At 44.8% G+C, this 22490-nt stretch overlaps 1 protein-coding gene across 2 annotated transcripts; it reads right to left on the bottom strand.

The window, feature by feature from the left end:
* Positions 1 to 851: 851 nt before the first annotated feature.
* Positions 852 to 20660, bottom strand: LOC141958478 (single-stranded DNA-binding protein, mitochondrial-like). Of its 2 annotated transcripts, XM_074901273.1 has the most exons (16): positions 20328 to 20660; positions 17026 to 17225; positions 16101 to 16149; positions 13385 to 13557; positions 12614 to 12735; positions 11215 to 11361; positions 10340 to 10441; positions 9942 to 10027; positions 8872 to 9042; positions 8642 to 8784; positions 6038 to 6074; positions 4489 to 4549; positions 3406 to 3546; positions 2647 to 2734; positions 2338 to 2426; positions 852 to 1024 (listed from the first exon to the last, which is right to left on the bottom strand). In XM_074901273.1, exons 1-16 carry the CDS (start codon positions 20658 to 20660, stop codon positions 978 to 980), a joined length of 1989 nt encoding a protein of 662 aa, XP_074757374.1. In that variant the 3' UTR covers positions 852 to 977. The 2 variants fall into 2 exon arrangements, with proteins under 2 accessions (XP_074757374.1, XP_074757375.1); XM_074901274.1 differs by lacking the exons at positions 8642 to 8784; positions 8872 to 9042; positions 9942 to 10027; ... (5 more) ...; positions 17026 to 17225; positions 20328 to 20660 and adding an exon at positions 6176 to 6189.
* Between the last annotated feature and the right edge of the window lie 1830 nt (positions 20661 to 22490).

Raw genomic sequence — 22490 nt, 5'->3', positions numbered from 1 at the left:
CTCTAACAGTTTTCTTTCCCTGCTCACATCACGCTGTATTACAGTGGGAATTTCACCACTTCTCCATGTAGTAGAAAGAAGCACCTTTCAGTTGTGCAATTTTTTTCTAACAGGACGAGTAATTCTCAGTCTTTCTCACAATAAAACAAAGTGAAAGCGAAATAAATGCCACTCCCACACTAACTGAGAATCCTGGACCAGGAATGTTTTCCACACACTATTGCAGGCCTCTTGAAAGGAACGGCCAAGGCAGTCAGTTCTCCAGCTCCTCCTGATGACAAAGGATAGGCATAGCACCCCAACAAGGTACTGCCATGAGAACGTTGATGTCATCATAGTCATCATGCATCAAGTGCCATAATAACGAAGACCTAAGCACGTGACCAACACAGGGTTTGGTGAAAGACAACACCTGACTTGATCAAATGCTATGATCAGTGAAGGGCAGATGCAAATGCACAGGAGGCCTTCTCTGAGCCTGACAGAGAAACTTCAAGCTGAGCACCAGTTGAGGTCAATGGCTCTGCTTTAAACTTACTGTCAGATTGACTTAATTAACAAAAAATGGCAAATAATGCTCATAGAACAGAGGAGGGATGTTAACAGTGAGAGGTGACTAGGCTGTCAGGCCCCACAAGACAGAAGAGAGACTGTTAAGGCAGCCAAGGATGTAAGGTTTGAAAATGGCTGAAGATGCAAAGGGTGACTTTCATTTATATTTTCATCAGCTCAAGAATTAATAGAGCTTCCTGGGTTACATTTTCTCTTAGGAAAGAATAAAAATGAAAGAAATCCAAACGATGATGAACGGAGAGAAAGCACACAGGAAAACAAAACAAAACACACACATATACCCTATAGGTATCAAACATTTTATTTAATTTTTAAAGGAACTTCAGCAATAGACACGATTACAGAATTATTAACCACTGTAAAACAAAAGGAATGAAATGGCCTGGGTCCAAGCACTAATGACCTCACACCTTTTCTTTCATACTACCATCACTCAGAAAAATCACGTTATCTGAAAAGAAAAAGAAAATTTAATCTTCAGGATTGTTTTGCCCTGGTGCAAGCCTGCACATCCACAAAGACAATCTATTTGTGTTAAAATAAGTTGCAAAGGCCTGTATTTGAAACAGAATAGTTTATAAAATAGTGTCTGATATAGGATTCTAGCTCTATCTCCCCAGAAAGCTGACAATTGAAGGTGATCATATACACTACGAAACAAGTGTTCTAAACCTGATGAAAAACTGCTGAACAGTCAAAGATACTAGAAACATTTTAAAATAACAGTTTAATTCTTTGACTATCATCTCTATCAGTTACAGCTTATTTCCTTTTTATTTTGTCATTTTCAGTATGCACTACCATCTCATCAGCCTATGGGACTATAGGAAGCTCGTATTTCATCAAGCCCCAGTAATTTCTAAAGCATCATGAGACTGGGGATATTGAACACAAAGAAGAAACCGTGAGGATAAATACTAATTTAAAAAAAAAGATACTGGCTTCTCCACTCCAGCTATTTATAAAGAACAACCTACAGCACTGCTAGCTGAACTGTTCACATGAAAGTTTGATTAGTATTGTTTTAAAGAGGTTGCACAGCAGAAATATCCAGAATTGTGGGGTTTTATTTCCTTCTCCTCTGGCCCAGGTTTTTTAGATATACTTGCGTAACAGAAATGTTTGCTCTAGTGTCCAATTATTTTAGCCCTCCCTCAAAAGCCACAAGATAGTGGCTGTACCCACAGTAAAGATGTAGGATGCTCATGCTATTTAAAGTCTCAAGAAAAAACTTGAGTTTCCCAGTTCTCTTCACTGTGTCTACCCAAGTGACAAGTCTACTCCCTATCCATTCTGTGCTCTTCTTGCTACTACTGGCTACCAGTCTGAGGTCTTCCTAAATTTTCCATCAAGTTATCCTCACAGAAAACATCTTTCACAACAGAGGTCCTTAAAGTTAGTGAAGCCTCCGGTCTAAGACAGGAATAAAAAATTCCCTGCCAAACCGAGATGAACTCTGCTTAGAAAAGGCATCTGCCTGACCTGGAAGTACTACGTACCAGTGTTCTTAAAACACACAGCATCTACCTCCCGCACCAATTAGTTTGTGTGAGCAAATGATGCAACAGTTTGCAACTGTGTGCTCTCATTTTCTGGCACTGCTTGTGAAGACACAGAGGACATCTAGTGGTACAGCTACTCATTCTCTCAAAATCCCCAAGTGTGGATACTGAGGATAAAGACAATCCAAGCTCTACTTCAAAGGTCCTCCACCCCCTCTCCATTTTAACAGGGCAAGGTAGGCCTTGGTATGTTGTTTCTCACCTGCTATAATTGTTGTGGCCTGCCGTCTCACGTTGTTTTTATCTGTATATTCACCATAGTCTATCTTTCCTTCAACGTAGAGACGAGCACTGAAAAAAAAATAAATCAAGAATTTGGTTCTTGTCAGAGAACTGTACTGCTGTTTTCTCCTCTGCATCTGATTCTGAACACACAGGCTTTTACAACAGTTGTTTGCAGCAGCTCTAACTTATTTTATGTCACTTCTACCCTAGTATAGCTCCTAGTCACTGTATTTATTCATCAATCATTAAAGCATTAAATCCTCAACCACATTTGTTATTCACTTACCCCCTCTTCACATACTGATATGTAATATCCCTGAGGCCCGGTCTGAAGACAGAGATCCTGTGCCATGTCGTCTTCTGACTGATATCGCCTAAGTTACATAAAAATAACAAAGTTGGATGCCACATCCTCTTTTTGATGCGAGCCTCAGAAATTAGTCTCAACATGAGGGTGTTCTCAAATTATGAGAAGTGATCTGAAAACAGAAGTATACTAGCAGTCAATCTCTCACTCCATGCTAGAACTCAGTGTTCCACTCATCTGTGTCCAAGTGAAAGTATCATGCAGAAGCACAGTTCAAACTAAGTGATCAGTTTTTCTGGAAGCCAGTGCTCATACAAGAATTTTTTTCCCCCTCATATACTCCACATTGGACAAAGTTAGAGGAAAAAAAAAGACATCTGTAGCTGCAGACTGATAGAAGAATTAAAGGGAAAATGTATAATTTCTTTTTTTTCTCCTCTTGGAACACAAATAATAGCATGGAACCTGCTACACCTCTGGCAACCCCAACAGTGAAAAGCTGCCGACTCAGTGCTCTTTCCCCTCATCCAGAAGGTGGCTGACATGCAGATCTGTTCAGTACGTGCTGCTGAGGATCACTAAGAGACACACAAATGCACCAGCATCTCTACCATCCTCAAAGGAACTTTCCTGCACTCAAGATATTTACACGACAGCCCAAAGACAAAGCAGGATGCTACTGAATATACAAATGTGACCTCAGACATGGCAGAAGCACACTGCTCATTGCAGACTCACCTCCCTGGGTTACCTCACTTTCCCCTGTTCGCCACATCTCATTGGTTGCAAGGGAAAATATGGTAACAGGATTTTTTCCATCCACCTGCCTCATGATAGGGTCCTGTCCAACCCGACCAAGTAACTGAACACGATTCATGGCTGAAATGCAAGAGTAAATACATATCCAGGTCATTTACGATGCTTCTAGTCATGGCAACTCATAAGTCAGCAACATTTGTCAAGGGCCAGATCAATGACTTTCTCCACCTCCTAACCATTTTGCAAGTTCTTGTGACTTTTGGCTTATTCAAGGCCCTGTAGGTGGTTGACTGTGCCTGTACTATCACTATCGCTGCTCAATAAGCTCATTTAGAAAGCTAAAGGATCTCTGTTCTTTCGGTTCCTTTGTCATCTTTTTCACAGATACATCCAAATGTCACGAGACTATTTTGCATTTACTTACCTTAAATTTTTTTTTCATTATGACAAAGCCATAGCATTACATTGTTTTGTCCTTAAAACAGTAACTTTAAAACAACAAAGTTGCATTGTTACACCCTCTCCTCTGAATTAGAGTGTCACTAGTTTTTACAGAGGTACCAAGACTAGATGGACACAGTTTATTCCTTCTCCTTGTTTAAGGACAACTAGAGGTGGTCAGGGGAGCATCGCTCTTGCACAATGAGCCCATGAACCAAATTGTACAGTCTGAAGCGTACACCTGGAGCAAATCATGCTGGAGCAGCAGCACTCAGGCACATGGGAGTCTGAGAAACAAGCACGAGAAACCTAAAGGCACATATTAGAAAACACAACAGCATACTCAATTCACTGCCACTTATAAAGCACAACCACCTGCCTTTTACAGGTTGTACTCCGTGTCAGGGCTTTTTTCTTTCCCCCCCGTAAGGGCTGCTTGACCTGACAAAGACCAGATAGGAAGCTACTTAAGAGTCTTTCTTTGAAACAGCACATTCTTAGTTACTGTGTTCAGGATTTACCACTTCTATCTGTTTCTCTCCAGGCATATTTCAGCCATTCTAAAACTGAGATAAAAACCACAAAGAATAACAGCTAAGTTTCATCTCAGGAGATACTTACATCTTTCGAGTACCAATGAACCAACCGTATCAGACTCATGTCTTACAAACTGGCGAAGCACCTGAAGGAACAGACAGATGTTAGTTTTCAAGACACAAAGTATGAACAGTATTCGCATGCTTTTACACCTTGTTTTCTGAACACTTAGAGAGGTTTCGCAAGTACATTCTTTTCCAGTGACTTATAGGGGGCCGGAGGAAAGAAATCCATTCAGCTAAATGAAGCCAATAGGATTATTCAAAGAATATCTGGTTAAACTGGGGATAAAAAGCTGCTTAGGAAAAAGCATGGCCCAAAGGTACATCTTCAGCAATTTGTGGGACATGCAGTAACGACTGTTCTCCTGTCATACATAATAGGAGAGGGAGAAGTTTGAAGCGGGGAGATTATTTAGTTGGTTGGACTTCAGTTCTTGGAAACAAACACAGTTTTGATAGTTTTATCAACTTTCTACTTCAGTTCAGAGATTAACAAGATGCAGCCAAAATGTACATCTATCCACTGCCATAACCAGTTATGATGCACTGGTAATCCCTCAATCCCAAGCAAACAGCAAATCAAGGCCACAAAACCCTGAGTACTGCAGCTAAATACAAGCGACAAAAAGAAAAGGAACTGACTTGATGCTGGCAAATACCATGTCCTAGAAAAAAAAGGAGGAAAGAACACCCCTACAAGAGACCCATGTGCAGGAACTAGAAGAAAAACTCATCTCTTGTAACAAGTGGTTGCAAAAATTAAAGGAAGGCAAGACTGACTGTTGAACAGAGAAACTAAACCAGAGGAAATGCAACTTACAAAACAGAAGTTCTTTAGTATGTCCATATGGTTCATTGATGTATATGCAAATCATCTAAGACTCATGCCAGACACAAATTTGATCTTTTAATACATCATTTATCCAGCACCTGAGTAACCGAGGTCCAGCACTTGTATTCTTGCAGAGTACAAGCACAAACAGAACTTCTCTCTTTCCTTTACGGGTAATGCCACATATTTTTTGCTAAATGACGAAATAACACCTGCGACCTGACAGGCCCATGGCAGAATTCAAATTTCTTATCTAAGTGCATATTCTGCGCTGCGGTAAAAGGATCGGCAGCTTCGGCTCGTCCGTGCAGGAGGAGCCGCCCGCAGGTGGCACAGACCAGGCCCCGCGGGCGCTGCTCCGGCCCCGGCCGCCGAGGCGAGCGGCTCCACGATCCTCGGTCACCCCCGCCCCCCGCAGTTATAACGCTGCGACTCGGGAGGGCAGCGAAAAAAGAGCTTCCGCCATGAGAAAGTTATTACAGCCCCGCGGCGGGCTAAGGAGGGGCACGAGCTGCTGCTCGCCGCCGCCCCCTCCCCCTCCCGCGGCGGGGGGGCTTTTAGCAATACCTCGGCCCCCGAGTAACTCCCCCCGCGCTGCGGGCACCCCGGGGAGCTAAAGGCAGGGGCAAACTCCCGCCGCGGCCGCAGGGCCCGGGAGAGGAACGCCCCGAGCGCCGCTCCCTCATAGAGCCCTTCAACCGTCACCCGCGCGTCGCCGCCCCCCCACCCCCGGCCCTACCTGCCACGCCGGTCGCCGCAACATGCCGCCGCCGCCCCTGCAGAGGGAAAAGCAGGTCTGAAGCAGCGCCGGAGGGAGCCCCGGCCCCGCCGCCAGCACCCCACACCGCCCCGGCCCCGCCGCCCGCGCCCTCCGTACCCGTCCCGCCGCCCGCGCCCTCACCCCGCCGGAAACGGAAGAGGACGGCTGGGTCCTTCCCGAAGGGGTCCGGGCAGAAACGCGCCCCTCAGCCCCGCCGGCCGTTCTGCGGGAGGCGCCGGGGAGAGCGGCCCGGGGGGACGGGAGAGGCGGCGCACCGCAGGCGGGCCCAGCCCCGCGGCCCATGTGGGGACGGGCGGGAGCGGCCTCCGCCCCCGGCAGCCGGCAGCGACGGCCCCGGCCACCCGCGGGCCATGGAGAGCTCGAAGGGGAGGGAGGCCCGAAGGGAAAAAGAAAAAGTCACTTCGTCGTAGGTAAAAGGATTAAAATCTTTATTTGCACGTTTCGCTTCTAACAGTTTAAAAGCCAGCACTGTCCCACACTTGAAAACAAACTTCAGTAAAACCTGAAAATAACCGAGTTACCACCTTCACACTCTCCCTCATAACAGTGTCAACGTTCATGTCCAACTACCACAGCTAGACATGCAGCCAGCAAGGACTCAAACTTAAGAGTAAGCAGGGGGCTGAGATTTAATAACACTTTACATAGGCAACTCCAAAAAAATGACAAGGCCTAAAACACCCGGTATGATTTCTCCCATCTTGGCTGAAAGGCTGCAGTTTGCACCATGTGTAAGATAGTGGCAGGGAAATGGGTACACAGACCCACCTGCCAGCACACAACAGTCATTTCCCCCCACTTCGAGCAAAGAGTCCTTGCTGATCAACATAAAACAAAGTCAGGCATCAGGAACTAGTCTGCAAAAGCTTAACCACATCAGTTACATGATACTGTGCCTGCTGCTGAAAGTTAAGGGAGGGAAAGCTTTCCTTTGCCTTCCACAAGTAAGGCCCCCTTAACTCAAGGTGTTCCCTTTTTACCCTTTGTCCCCCTCAGTGACATGCTGCTTCAACTGCAGCCCAAGTCCACCCGGACTACTACATAACTAGTTTGTCTCCTGATGTGTAGATAAGATCTGTCTACCATAATCTACTTCCTCACTTCCAGGAAGACCCAGCTGTAGGTGCTGTCTCCATGTACAGCCACAATCTCTCCTCTGAAGATTCACAGGTGGCTAGAGTGTTAAGACCACAAAAACATCATCAGTCTTAGGGCCAAACTAAACAATGAGGGAAGTGAGTAGAAGAAATGCCATCCTTTCCCTTGTATGATAAAGCTAGTCTAAGTCTAAAATTAGACCAGTTACACAAATAAAGCAGGTAAAAGACTAGGACAATCATTTTAAATCCTGTGATCTCACAATTGTATGCTAGTCATTATTCCCTCAGCCAACATATCATAACTGATAAAAGAACCAAAAACCATGACAGGGAGAGCTAATATGGGGCATTGGTCTGTGCAGACCCCCTGCTTTCACAGGGCCATTCAGCCACAGGAGCATTTTAGACAACACAGAAGTTCAGTAACCCAAAGTAAAGCTAAATGAGCGACAGCTCTTCCCTCCCACCAGGTGCTTGCTGCTCTGCTTAGAAGAGGTTTCAGACTCTTGCAACTTGGCACTTCCTAAGAGCTGGTCCTTCATGAGGGTCTGGGCAAGGCGGGCTGCTTTAAGTTCCCTGCAGGGGGGAGATGGAAGGAAGAGGAGAGGAAGAAAGCCACATCATGCATGAATCCCCATCATCTACAGAAGAAAACCATGAACAGTCTTGCACAAGAGGGTTACTGCATACTCCAGCATTGCTGGTGAGTGGTGACTTCTGACCCTAGAGAGTGACATGAAGATTACTGTAGGTTTCTTCAGAATTTCTACTTCAGAACAGATCAGCTTCGATGGTTTACCAAAGAAAACTGTGCATCAGGTCAGCCATAAACACCTAGACTGGCACCAGTATGAGGCATCCCTAGCTCAGTTTTTCCCCGATTGTTTCAGATATTTGTGTTGGTAGAACTTAGATCAGTGCCATGCATGTAGCACACAAAGACAAATGTTTCTTTGCCATTGCCTTTTTTCCTTGATGCTTGCTGCACTCCCAAGAGCATATGCTCTCCTGTCTACATGGAAAACTTATTCCCCAGCTGACTATTGCACTAAGAGGGCTGGTGGGGCAGTTCCTAGATCACAGCACCTCAAAATGTTACTGCTCACAGCAGTGAGAGGGAGGCAAGGGAAAAGAGGATGTAGGCCACCACCTGGTATTTCTCTTCCTTCAAGTGCTAGACCACTATCTCAGTGCAGTAACAATTCCTCATCTGCCCACTGGCTGCATATTGTATCAGTATTTTCCATCACCAGTGGTAATAGTAAGCATGCAAGTTCACTGCTCTAATTTAGCCACCTCAAATTCAGAAGTGAACCACAGCTGCAGCCCCACCATGTTTCCAGCTCCAGGCACAGGAGTGAACTGGGTATTTCTGCATGTTAGGTCTCCCAACACTACCACCCTGGTGACCAGCACTTGCTGCACCCATGTCTTCTCCCCTTCATGCCCTAGCCAGCCCTACCTTTCCAGCATGGCAGTCTTGCGCTTCTCCACATTTAGCTGCTTCTGAAGCTGCACAGCTTTTCCACGTGAAGGACAGAGGACTGGATGTTTAGTAAGAGCTGTGGCAGAAGGTCTTTCCACTGGGTCAGGATGGATCATGAGCTAGAAGTCAAAGGAGTTCAGGGTTTAACACTCTGTCACGTGCCAACTGGAAAAACCTCCTCCACCCTGTCAAGAATACTTCCTCACCTTGAGGAGTTCAAGAAAGCAATGAGGAAGCTTCTGGGGGATCGGTGGGATATTGCCTTTGCGGATGTGGTGCCACATGGCCCCATTGTGAGGCAGTGGTGCTGTGCCAGCCGCTAAAGCTACTGTGAGTGCGAGGGCAAAGATGTCTGCCTTTGGCAAATAGCAGTATTGCTGCAGAGAGAAGATAAACAGTTATAGAAAGGGAATGTCTTGCTATACTAGCAAAGGTGGGCTGGGATACCAGCTCAAACAAACAAGTCTATATATGACACTGCCTTCACCATCCCAGTTCGCTCTTTTCTCCTCTTCAGGATAAAAACATTGATAGCAGGTAGTATTGGTAACTAAAAGCACATAGGCTTTCACCCAGTCACAAGGAGCTTGCAGCCCACATTAGGATCACTGCAGCAAATCCAGAGGATGGCCTAACAAATATGTGCCTTCAGCCTCCATCACAAGGCAGTAAACTAGCCATGCCCAACTCAAACTAAAGACTGCATGTGATACACTGACTTAACAGTTCCTGAATCCACTTGCAGCACAAAAAGGCACTGTCACTTAAATAGCCGAGTCGATGAACTCATCCAAGCTGGTTGTTACATACTTTACTCCCTTTCTGTTCACTGCCTAGATTGGCAAAACGGCAGTCAGCTTAAGTGTGTTGTGCCTCTCACCTTGACACACTACCTGATCAGTGCTTGTTGTACAAGGCATTTCTCTGGGTGCATATGTTCCTTGGTAACCGCATCCAGTGGTTTAACCTCAGCCGGGCTGGTAAATGAAATGTCTCCAGACTGATAAAGGTTTTGTCCTATTCATTCCTTGCAGGTAGAATAGTTGCAATAATCTAATGATAAAGCTACTCACGAAGTATGTTCAATACTTACATGACAAGACCCATGCCTACACTGTTCTTAATAAAGTGTTAATTCTGCTAATTTCACAGCTGCACCAGACACAAGAAGAGGAGATAAGGTAAGGAATATGCCAGCCTAACGATGTCAATACAGTTGATCTCTCTCCACTTGTTAACCACCCTGTTCTTCCCACCACCCCACCAGTAGCTGTACCTCTTGCAAAATCTCATTGGCCAAAAACCTCCTGTCTCCTTCTTCCACCTGGGGGTTTGTTATTGATGTCACATGGCCAAGGTCACCTGAGACAAAGAACAAACAACTAGTAGAGCAAATTGATACAGATCTCCTCCATCAATAAAAGCCTGCATTTTATAGGCACCAACAGAGCAATCAGGAAATACCGAGTAAGAGAGCAAGTTTGCTCCTACTCAGGAATCTGGGCTTGGATACAAGCATATGAGTTTTCTAGGACTTGTCATCTTAGAGGAATTACTTCAGTACTATGCCATCAGTTTTGTATGCATGTCTTTTCAGCCAGCAGGACAGAGCAATATCAAGCAGTAATGAGCAGCCCTAATGTTACACTAGTTGTAAAGTGGGTTAAAACTTACCAATCTTATACACCACACCAGAAGAGGTTTCATCTTCGCTGTCACTCTCGTCCTGTTCAGCAGGGCTTGCAACAGCCAGCTTGTGACAGATGAAGATATTACCTGCAAGACAGTGAGGTTTAGCAATAGTGTGGTGTCAGCAGGCAGACTGCAGCAGCCTGACAACTCTGTGGAAATCCCACCTGTCAACCTAGCTAAGCTTTGCAGTCAGAGAAATTCTGCACATGCTCCCCACCTATTAATGTCTGCTTTCTGCCCAGCTTACATACTCAGCAATACAGCTGACAGAAGACAGTTGCATCTTGTGCATATAATATCCCAGTGTAATCGACTTTTCTGCCCCTCCCTCTGCCCCCAAGCTACAATTATGATTTCAGTAAGAAAGAGGAGCTCTGCTATTAAGAGCATAACTATGTGACTGTGGGGGGTAGCCCTGGGGGTGCCCATCCTCAGCTGCAGAGAGGAAAGCTTGTTACTATTTTTTGCAGGAACTTAATCCCTTAGGGTAGGTACAATAAATACTTCTCACTCCAGCTCTCACATACAAAGGTCAAGTGTTGTGTAACAAGACAGCAACAAATAAGGAAGTCTGTCTTCATTAGCAGCCCTACTTGTTCCACCAGTATGGAAGTGATTCCCATGAGACAAGATTATGATGAGCACGAGAGAAGTAAAATGCTGATAGCTATCTGAGAAGGCTCAGTTTTAGAGCAGCAGGAGTAGCAAGATTAAAAAAAACGCCAACACTCAGAAGACATTCACCTTTTAGGGCAAGATCCTCTTTCCTTTGAAGCACTGCAATAGGTCTAGTCAGAAGAACCTATTACATACAGGTCCTACCTGTGGACAACAAAGGAGGGGAGAGCTATACTTACTAGGTTTGATATCCAGATGCACAAGGCCAGAGTTGTGGATGTATTTTAGCCCCATGGAGACTTGTAACAGTATTTCTTTCAGCTCTGCTTCTGGGAAATACTGGCCAAGCTTTGCGTTTTCCAGCAGCGCATCCTGGAGGCTCCCACCTAGATGAAAACGGTCAGTCTGAGACCTGACAGATTTTATGGAGCAGCATGTTCAAAATAGCTTAGTAGAAGCTATTGCCCAGATCACTTGCAGGCTTGCTAGTGACAAACCCTGTCTGGACCAGCTATATATACTCTAGTGATTAAACTTGGACATCATCATTCAGCTTCAGCCTTTCCATTGCCTTGGAGCACTCTGCCTTTCTTGCCAAGGACCAAGCAACTGTAGTTCTACCTACAGCACCAGAAAGCCTGACCTAGTAGTGATGCTGCTGCTACTACAAGTGAACAGTGGAAAAATTAATTACTTTTTGCCATGTGTACAGGCAGAAAGCAGGTATATGAATGGTGGAACAAGGAAATTAAGCTCCCACTAGCAGATTTTTGGTTGAAGAATGTAACATTTGACACAGAAATAAAGTCTTGTGGATCTCCATTAAGGCACTCTAGCTATTTCAGGACTAGCAAATACCATGGCCTCTTTCCCCATCAGACCGCTTTTTACCACTTCCCCTTTAGTTGCAGATGTTCATCCACTAGAACACAATAAATGCATCAGTGCTGCAGCAATGATCACTATATTTCATGGTTACCTCCACCAGATTTGAAGTCATTACCCCAAACAGCTATCACCACTCATCATTGAAACTGGAGGAGCAGTTGAAAGAGGAGAGCTACATATTTACCTTCAGGTCCTCTGAGAGCCAGAGGTGTCTTTTCCAATGTCTCTCAGTGTTATGGCCAAGGGCAAACTTAAGTAAGAGTGTACCACCCTGCCTGCAGCACCCCATTTACAGTTTACCTCATTATTTAGTCTCTGCAGCTGTTGAGCCCTTCGTTCTAGCCAAGATGCAAGGTGCCCTCATCTCAACCAGGTAGCCACTCTTCAAATCATTATTCTCCTTCATTAAGAATGACATGGCACTTGACTGATCTCAAGTCACTCATCAGGTTTTATCTGCACAGTCCCAGATGCAGCTGTAAGTATCAGCATGGGGAATACTTTTCCAGGCCAGCCAACATAGAGGAACAGTTATAAAATCCCACAAATTAGAGGATATTCACTACTTAAGACACTGGCACTGTTCAGAGCTTTGTCTAAATATTATGAGCCCTTAATGGATTCTCCATGGAACTGCAGCCCCAGTGCAGTTTGCTCAGTTGTAAGACAAAACATCCCACATCTTAGTACAAAAGAAGGTAACTGCACCCATCCTAAAATCTCAGCCTTCAACAACATCACAGCTCTTACCATTGCAGTGTTCATTTTGGATAATCATGTGATCGTCCTCTGCCCACGCCGAGTAGTAGCGCACAACATGGGGGTGATGTCCAAGGACAGCATGAGCATAAACCTCACGCAGTGCCAGCTGCCTAGAGAAGCACGCACAGAAAAAGCAGTGGTGACAAAGTGCTAGGGTCCTGCTTGGGACCATGAGAGGAGCCCTGGTTTGCAGCCTGGCTTGAGAACAGGGAAGCAGAAGTTTTTAGGACTTTCTCTTGGGTTTTGGCAAGACAGACTGGTTCTCACAGCTGCTAAAGCAAAACCTGCCCTTACTCAAATGTAACAGCTGAGCAGCTGTCAGAAAAATAATCACTGAGCAAGTCTTTTGTTAAAGAGGCAAAGGCAGCTTCAAAGACTTTGCTTTAGTACGTGGGACAACACTAGCTGGTCAATACAGATGTCAGCAGCACTGGCCATACAGCAGGGCAGGAACATACCACAAATTAACTATGACAGCTGTTAAAGAGACTGGATGCATGGACCCAAGGAGTTCAGGTAAGCTGTCATCTCACTTTGCAATACATGTGGCTTCTTCCCTTTCTCAGACATTTATATTCAATAGGCCTAAAGTGGCAACTTCCCCCACTCTCCCAACTGTTACTTGGGAGTGCAACAGCAGCCAGTTTTTGCTCATGCCACCCCTCAGATACCTTTAGATCCACACTTCCTCCTTCCCCATCACACCTCTAAAGAACATGCCCATCATTTCAACTGGCAGTTTCTAGCTAGCATACTCACTCATCCGAGGATCCTGCCAGAGGCCTTTTGGAGCGTTTGATGGCATAAACACATCCATCAAGGCGTTTGATGCACTTGTAGACAGAGCCAAATTCCCCCACACCAATTTCTTCTAGTTCCAGGAACTCCTTCTTGTAGCGGGAAACCATATTGCTCTCTTTCAGAGGATATCTCTACAAGGTCACAAAAACAGCAAAGACAAGTATGAGTTGAAAGACTCTGATAACATCTGTCATGTTTTTAGAGCCATGTAGCACTTGCTCTCACAGAGCACCCACATTGCTCCCTCGCCCATTCTGGATGTTCATCCGGGCATGTGCGCAGGGGTGCTGCCAGTTCTTCTTGAAACCCTATTTCTCACTTAAGCATGTTGTGTTTTTTCTGACAATGTAACAAAGGCCATCTTGGTCTGGTTTGGCCAAGGGATTATTTTGGTTGTTGTGGTTTTGTGGTTTGGTTGGGGTTTTTTGGTGTTTTGTTTGTTTTTAAGTCATGACTTGTTAGCTGTAGAGAGAGAAAATGTTACTAAGGAGAATTGTAGTCTAGTTGGCTGTATGTGCCTAAGCCTCCCTAGGTTACTACCATCACATCTCTTCTCTTGGCAGCTCTGCCCAGTTCCTGGACCCATGGCTGATGGAGTCAGGGATGAACAGCAGGAAACAACAAAATACTTCTTTCGCCCAGCTACTGCAGATACAAAAAGACCTGTTAGAAGCCTTGCTAAGTGTAAGTCCAGTACCTCTGAATTAGACTCATACACTGAACTTGCATTTAAATAAAAACTACTACCTATTTTGAGCTCAGGAGAGAAGCTTGATGTTTGGCTTAATGTGGCCCCAGCTATGTAAGAGCTGCTTTACTCTGGCAGTGAAGGTTGCCTGCAGCAAGGGCATTCTGCATCAGTTCAGGCTCTCATCAGGTTTGAAGCACCAGCTGTTGACTAATGGCAGATTAGCAGGTCTCAGCATATCTGCTTGTACTCCCAGCGATTTCTCACTGGGAGCCACTTTTCCACAAAGGGCTGAAAGCCTGCAGAACAGCTGGAATATAATTATTGCTACAGTAATAGTCACTAGGGAAAGAGGAGCTGCTGGTACTGCTTGTAGAGTGATGCCTACCGACAGGAGAAGATACGTAAAGGAAGAAGCAGTAGAGCATAAAGCAAACAACAAGAGAGTGAACTAAGTGACTTTCCTTTGCCCTCCCTACATCCCTTACAGGGACAGTGGCTCATATTGCACAGTGGTTTCTACAGAAACCACTGCTGTAATTACTGTAGTATATGGTATATGACCTTAAAGGGTGGGGGTAATGGTCCTCTCTGCCAGTAAGATGCGGCCCATATGAAACAGCAGCCCTTCACAACAGTTTCTATTTCATAAGGCAGCTGTATTTTACAGTATCTTAAAAAGCTCAGGGAAAAGATACCTCCTAGTACACAATTTTATATCTTTATTACATAATCTAATCAGCAGCTGAGCACAATAATTGTTAAATCACAAGTAATTTGAGGTTTTCTTCTAAGGAAAAGAATAACTGTGGTAGCCCCTGATCTTACCTGGTAGCAGATTTATTCTACAGCTGTAGTTTTCCATGGAGATGAGTTTTTCTGCAATACCAGTCTCCTCGGCTAGAGGGTACTATTATTCTTCCAGTAAGCCTAATTATTTCACCATTACAATGAACAATTCTACCTACTTGCACAAGACAAGAAAATTCCTTCAAGGGGATGCTCAGGAAAATTGCAAATTTTTACCGCATCTGAACGCAGATATTTAATTTGGGCTTGGCTTACTTTCCAGAAAGCAGCTGGATGAGTAGCTTCCCCCTAGATAAAACTGGGAAGAAAGAAGGCAGCTATGGAACACAGGTTCCCACACCAGCTACCCGCCTCTGCCAGCACAGCTGAGGGTACACGAGACCTGGCACCCTGTGCCGTGCAGCCAGACCAACACACCCCACCGCCGAGGTTTGCCAGCAAAAAAGCACAGACATCAACAACAGCAGGAGAAGGTGGTTTGGGGCTGTAAGAGTGCTTGCTGCCCTGTAGTTATGTAAGCTACGGTGGGGCCTTCCCATGGGCCCCAAGGGGGAGGACTCAGACATCCCCCAGCTGGGCATTTTCTTACTGAAGGAGAGTACACAATTTGCTGCCTTGCTTCAGAAGGTTGCCGTTGTGACTACTGCAACTGAAACTCTGCCTTCGGTACTTATCCGCATCAGAGATGTTCAGCTCAAGTCTGTGATTTTGCAGCACAGGTCCATATATTATTTGCAATATAGAAGCCATGTTTCATTCATACCCAAAGATGCTCAGTACACTGATTCATAGGAACAGCAATACACCTGCTTTTTCAAACCACAAAGGTACAGTCACTACTCATGCTAACTCAATAATATAATAATACAGTTCTCCCTGAGGAACCCAAATTATATTTCCTAGAAAGACCTCCTGACCAGAATCAATGAGTTTTAGGATTACTTATCAAAGTTTCAGACCTTTAGTATAAGTTTCCTTTAAAGATAGGAATCATTTATGAATTTGTTGTCTCAAGCAAATTTTAACATAAAACATTCAGCTTAGAACTATTCTGTCGTAGGTATTCATGCTCTGTCATCATGCCATGATTTATACTCCAATAGCAGAATAAACTTCATCAGGCACCAAATCTTTACAAGTATCTTATTCTCTTTCTAGGGGGAAATACACACTCACATTTGTAGGTAGCTCCTGTTTTATCTGGCTTCTCGGTGCAGGGCTCCTCCTATAACAGAAGTTTAGGAAAGTCTGAATGTATCATTTCAGAGCAGCAATCCAACTGAGATTTGAAATGAAAACATTTTTCAAAAGAATCCCCAAACCTTGCTTCAGTTTAAAGACTTATTTTGTAGAGTGTTAATACACAGTGAGTTTCTAGTTGAGGCCTTAAAGACTGTAGTCCCAGGCTAGGACATCTTTGTTTCCATCTAGAAAGCCTCCACATACCAACCTCAGTACTGCCCACAGGACAGAGTGGCACAGTTCAGGGGCATTGTTCTCCTGCCCACTTTATGACTGGTGAAGCTACATGGGAGATGATCTTGCACAACAGGCTGCTAGCGAAGGAGAGCACCGCCCCACTGTGCTATCAAGGAGGATAACTCACCTAAGCATCTGTTACAGCTGGGGCTATGACAGAAGCTGAACATCCTTGTGGTGTACAGGTATGACTAAATTTGTGTCTTGGTTAACCCACACCAGATCAGAAACTTTTACATGTCAGCAGTAGCCTGCACCCATCTTAAGCTGTGTTACATTCAAACATGCACATCATTTCTTTGACTTGTGGGTATGTGCATAACTGAATCAAGCTCCACCCTACCCATGGTTGAAAAAAAGAAGACAAATTCTGTCCTACAGCTATAGCATTGATGCTAGGTGTTGATGCCCCACTTACCTTTTTGAACAAAGGAAAAGATGGATTTTATTTATATTTCTATTACTTTCAGGCATCTGCTAATATTTGCTCTGCACCAATGAATACTATGGAAGTGAACAATTCACTATTAGCAAATAAGTCAAGGTACTAAATGTCTCCATCATTACTTATCTCCTTCAAACAGTCTCTTTCCAATCAGTTATTTAAGAGTAGTTCACTTACAGCTCTCCTCTGGTCTTTCGCTTGCCATTAGGAAGAAAGAGCATTTGTCGATAAGACTCTGGTGTAAAGGGATTAATGTTGACAAGAGAAGCTTGGGTAGAGTCATCCAAGTCAGCACCAGGAGTAAATCTCAGATGTCGGAAGCTTTTGGGTGGGACCTTTGTTCCAGATGAAGGAAAAGCTGTCTTTGATAACAGGCTCTGTATTGAGGAAAAAAAAAAAGCAGCAGATAAGCCAGCAAAATATTTTTGTTGCTTCTATGTCAGAATAAAATCTCTGCTCTCCTGAAAATCAAGGAGAACTCAGCTCCCTTCCTCAGGATAGCTGAATCATTAAAACACATCATCACTAATTTAGTCCTAAGTTTTCTTCACTGTCCACAAAGTATTTCCTTCTTCACTAAGCCCTTTCAAACTCTATTCCCTGCTCACTGTGGTGAGGCCTGCAGAGCCATTTTGGCAAGCACAGTCCTCAAGAGAAGCCAGCTTCTCATCTTTCCCAATTAGAGACACAGAAATTGCATCATATGTTCTATTAACATGGAAGCATGGAGTGTTGCATCAGTTTGGTCAGGACAGGTTTGTCAGGAGACAAGATAGAACATCACCCAAGTTCCCTTCTGGTTCCCCATACATATAAATAATAAACAGCTTTAGTATAGGGGAAGATGGTAGAAACATCTTTATATGGCTACTGGCAAAGTGACCAGAAAACAGTTCTCAAGAAGAAAAAACAGAGTTTCAGAAATTTTAAGTTCAGAAGGAACCTCTGGATTCTGTCATTTAGCTTCCTACAGAAGACAGGGTTTCACCTGCTAGTCCAAAACCTTGGGCTGAGTAAAGCATAACTTCAGAGGAGCACCCAGTCTCAACTTGAAGACAGAAAAATCTACTTACTGTCTGTGATTTGACCCCTTCAATAACCATGAGCTTTTTGAAATATGTTTGGTTTTCACTTGTTTCAGCTTCAAGAAAGTGGTGTAAGGTCTAAAAGGTTTTTTTAACATATCTCTTTCTTCTTGTTAAAAGCCTTTCGAGAACCCAGAACTGTCCCTGTCATGAAGATCAAGATACTTCTGTATCTTTTTGATCCAACAGTGATCTCACTCTTGTGAGTGGAAATGTGGCTCTAGGATCAGATCTAGGGTTCCTCCCTTTTCTCACTGAAAGCTTTTGATGATAAAAAACCCCTAGAGCTGCATGTATCCTGCATCCACCTAATTGATGCTGCACTCATGGATGTAGCTACTTCTGGGACATCCCTCTATTTCTATACCATACTTGGAAGTTCAGCTACTAGTTTACTATGATTCTGAAAGGTGCTTTTTTGATCATTTTCTCAAGCTCTGGTCTGCATCTCCTTGCTCTTGGATGGAAAAGTTCTGCACATGGATCTATTAAAAGCAGTACATGTCCAAGCCCAGTTTATCCAGCAGCCTAGAAGCTCTGTAGAAATGTGGCTATGTTTTGGTCTAGCCACAAGTCAAGAAAGGGATATAAAATACCACTGCAGCCTGCTGTTGTATGCATTCAATTCCCATCTGCTCTACTAGGGCTCTATTTCATAATCAAGCAGACTTGTCTCCTGTAACATCATCTGAGAATAGCTGCTGCCATACAGTGTACAGCAGCTACCATAACTAGCTCTAGCAATCTGTTCCACGATGGGGTAAGTCTACACAATACAATCATCTGCCGCCTCCGCCGTGCATCCTAGCTGGGGCTCCAGTGCTCATCTGTCTGCAGTTAGATGTGGCCTTTCTCTCACCTTCAAATGTTCCAAGGTCAATGCTCCCAGACTTCTTTATAAGCAGATCTAGGCCTTTTAGAGCCCACCTTTTACAGCATGCTTGGAAACCAAGATCTTTCTCCCCTAACACAGCAAATGAAAAGAAATTGTTTATTTAGTGCAATTGCTGTTCATGGGCTACAAGGTGACAAGCCACAGGCAGCATGTCTTGAGGCATTCAGCCAACATGTTATCTACACAAGATCACACAGTGAAAGCACCCTGCACTACTAGTGGCCCATCTAGTCTGAAAGAGATTCTAGACATCTCACCCATTTTCAGATTAGATTCAGGGACATTTCTTAGTAAGGGTCATTGCCAGAAAGTCTTCAAGTGATGCCATTTAGAGCTGCTTTGCCCTAGAGAGGAGCAGGCCATTCCTCAGTAAATATGGTCACACGGTCGTATGTGGCCATAGGATCATCCTTCTCTCCATGTAATCAGGCTTCTGGAGTGGGACAGAAGTCAAATCCTAGCTCAGAATTATTAAAAGGACTGATCTTCTGTGTACCACTTAAGCAAAGGAGCAGGAATATTGAGAGAGGACTGAAAGAGCAACATCTCATTGCAAGGCTTGAATGCTGGAAGCCAGAATACACACACAGAAGTTATCTAGGAACAGAGAAGCTGGCACCAAGTCTCCACTTATGGTTACAGAACACATAAAGCAGTTGTATTATATTCTATACAAGAAGTTTCACAGAAAGTAGAGGCTGGGATCATTCTCCTAAGAAACTAGCTCAGTAGGTAAGTTACATTTTAGGACAGTGATGTAGAGGAAGACAGTCTAATCTTCCTCCACATGCACACATTGATTTGCTAACCTGAGAACAAAGTCCCGCTTTCCCCAAATTCACTGAGCATCAAAGTTTCACACAAAAAGAGAATCAGCATCACTGGACAACAGTCTGGTTGGAGGCAATCCAGACTTGCCAGACAAAGCATACCCTGGCCACAATGCCATTTCCAACTTTCTCTTTCAAGAGAAAACTCTCTTGCATTCAAAAATGTGATGAACAGAGCAGTCAGGGCAGCTGCCTGTCTCCAAGCTCCGCCTAGAATGACAAGCTCCTTGAAGAGAGATGCATTTATTCCTCTGGGAGCCCAGTGCATGCTTCCTACAGTGATGCTGTAGATGTCCACTCACTCCCCCTAAGCAGAGTGTGAGGGGCCCATGTGCAGTCAAGGCACATGTTTGCTTGGGCTTTGGGGTGGGGTTTTTTTAAGTCAGACTGACTCAATGCCAACTAATTGGTTTTAAAAACTGCTTGAAAAGAGTCAAGACTCTCGTTCCCACACACAGGTTTCTCTTCACACCCACAGAATAATTCTTCCATATAGCAAAGGAGCTCATGGTCCAGGTTTCTAAGGGAAGAGTAAAGGCTAAAAACAGTAACATTGAAAAAATGCATTCCACAGGGCTAGCAACAGATCCCCTTGTCACCCACGCAGTGATGTCCCAGCAACAGCACAGACCTTGCCTGCTCAGATACAAAGGAGATACATGCCATTACCTTGGGAGTGTGGGGGGTGTCACACAGCTGCAGCTTTTGCCAGGTGATGTGCAGTGGTGTCTCCACATTACCCCAGCTCTTACTCACAGCTGGGGAAGACTGCAGGGTAGGACTCATCCAGGCTTTTGTCTTGTCCAAAAAGATCTCACCAAGTTTTCTTTGTGGGCTTGCTGACAGAGGACTGCTCCCTTGCCACTTCTGGAACTCGCAGCTCCTGGGGGGGCTCAAGCTTAGGGCATCCTCCTCATTTACACTTCTATCTTCACTCTCTTCACCACAACTGGAAAAATCCAGTCGCTGAATGAATTCATCACTGTTGTCCCAGTCATCCATTTCACCATATGAAACAGAGAGGTATGGCTGATACTGGCCTGCTTTGTTAGAGGAGGAAGGGCAGAGGGAGAGGAAGATAGCATTATTTACACAGGCAGATAAGCCATCCCATTCCTTACCAAAGACGTTAGTTCTAATCACTGCATGTACTACCCCACCCTGATCCCACATACATAAAAGCCTTGGTCACTCATAGATGTCATTTGATGGCATTGGTTGAGGAAGAGTACCCCAGAATTAGCAAATACAAATCCATTCAGTTCATGAAATAACAACACATTCTGCTTTTCACCTTGTTGGTGCAAGTCAGATAGACCTCAGAAGCTGTATCTGTAACCCAGTAAGCCTCCAAGGCAACTTCCCCACCTGCTAACACTTCATCTACTACTTTCATCACACATAGAAAGAAAGCAATTAAATACTGAAGAACAACACAGACCAGCCCTCCCCTTCATTCTCTTCTACCTTAAATTTCTCAGCCAGAGAAAAAGAACCCACACTACATACAGCTGTAAAAGCAGAGGGTGCCCCAAGCAGTTACCAGATACCCTACAGACAACCCTTCTCCTGCCCCGGCACATTTATAACCACCCCACACCTGCACCATTGCTAATGGAAAACATCTGGAGCTCGGCAGCACCTGTGCGCAGTTGCCTGTGCCTAGGAAAGCTGGTGGCTGAGGGATTTTGCTGTGGATGTGCTGTGCCTGTAACCAGCTCTATGGGAAGCCAGGACTCCCTCTGAGTCATCTCCTTGCTTCTGCATGCTCTTCCCTCCTCCAGCTTCCTGGGGCCTATGGGAAGGTGATGGTTGCTGACAGCCAGCCTGCTCCATCTTAATCCCATCAGAGATGCAGTCTTCGTGGGCTTTACTTTTATAAGTGATGAGTTTTGTCATGAGGAGGCCATCCACTTCCTTCTTTTAAGTCTGAATTTCGCTTTCTGCGTTTAGATGTTAGCTTGGACAGGCATTGCAGCCTGCATGGAGAGATTAGTAGCCTAATTTATAACGTGCTAGACTTTGGGAAAGAGTTAGGGACCATACACAGATCTTTGTATGGGTTCCCATCTTGAAGTTTGAAGGGAGAGTAGAGAAGCTGGAGGGAGAAGCTGGCTGCATTGGTGATGGCAGCCCTGCAGGTGGCGTCACTCTGCTGCTCTCTGGGAATGGGTCAGTGTCTTCTCTTTTTGTGCCTCTCTCTAGAAAACAGGGATCTTTCTGTGCCTTTGTGAGACTGCGTTTCAAAGAGGGACCAGCATGAGCTTTAACGAACTGGGAACGAGGTTACGGCAGCCTTTTTTCTTAGCATTGAGGAGAGCTGCTGGAAAGACATGCAGAAATTGAAAGTGGCTGTAGCCCAGAGGAGATGCGGGTTTGTAAAAAACCAACATGTGCACACATCGAGGGGAATTCCCACCAGAAAATAAAGGGAAATGTCAATCTGAGGTCACTCAGCTCTGCTAACATGATCTTTGAATGAAAAGTAGGGCTGTACTGGTCTCTGAAGTTTTCTGTTAAGACTGTGACTAGCAATTAATTTGATACAGGCCACCAAAGCTGTATTAGGAGGCCATGCCTGGAACTCAGGATTGGTTTTTCTGCTGAATCTGGCCCAGAGGTTGTAGTGTTTCTTTCAGGCACAGAGCCTGTTGCTGCCGTGCAGGCTCCCTTCTGCAACACAAGTGCTGCGTCTCCCTGCACCTTACCTTGAGCAAGGTCCAAAAGCCCGGCAGTGCCGGCGCTGGCTGCTTTTTGTTATGAAAAGCTGTCTCTGAAGCATCTGGCCAGCTGAGAGTCTATGAGAGGACCACTTCAGTACTGCTGTGATCT

This window comes from Athene noctua, chromosome 3 (genome assembly GCF_965140245.1).
Source record: "Athene noctua chromosome 3, bAthNoc1.hap1.1, whole genome shotgun sequence".
Classification (NCBI taxonomy): Eukaryota; Metazoa; Chordata; class Aves; order Strigiformes; family Strigidae; genus Athene; species Athene noctua.
This window is presented reverse-complemented; position numbering and strand designations above follow the sequence as displayed.

What these genes read in the sequence shown, in the direction of transcription:
- LOC141958478 (XM_074901273.1), bottom strand. Translation starts at nt 20,660, where the DNA reads ATGGATGACTGGGACAACAGTGATGAATTCATTCAGCGACTGGATTTT. An exon ending in CCAAAATGAACACTGCAATG is followed by an intron (nt 11,362 to 12,613) that starts GTAAGAGCTGTG and finishes GTTTTCATCTAG; the next exon opens with GTGGGAGCCTCCAGGATGCG. An exon ending in GGCCACAACAATTATAGCAG is followed by an intron (nt 1,025 to 2,337) that starts GTGAGAAACAAC and finishes TTTTCTTTTCAG; the next exon opens with ATAACGTGATTTTTCTGAGT.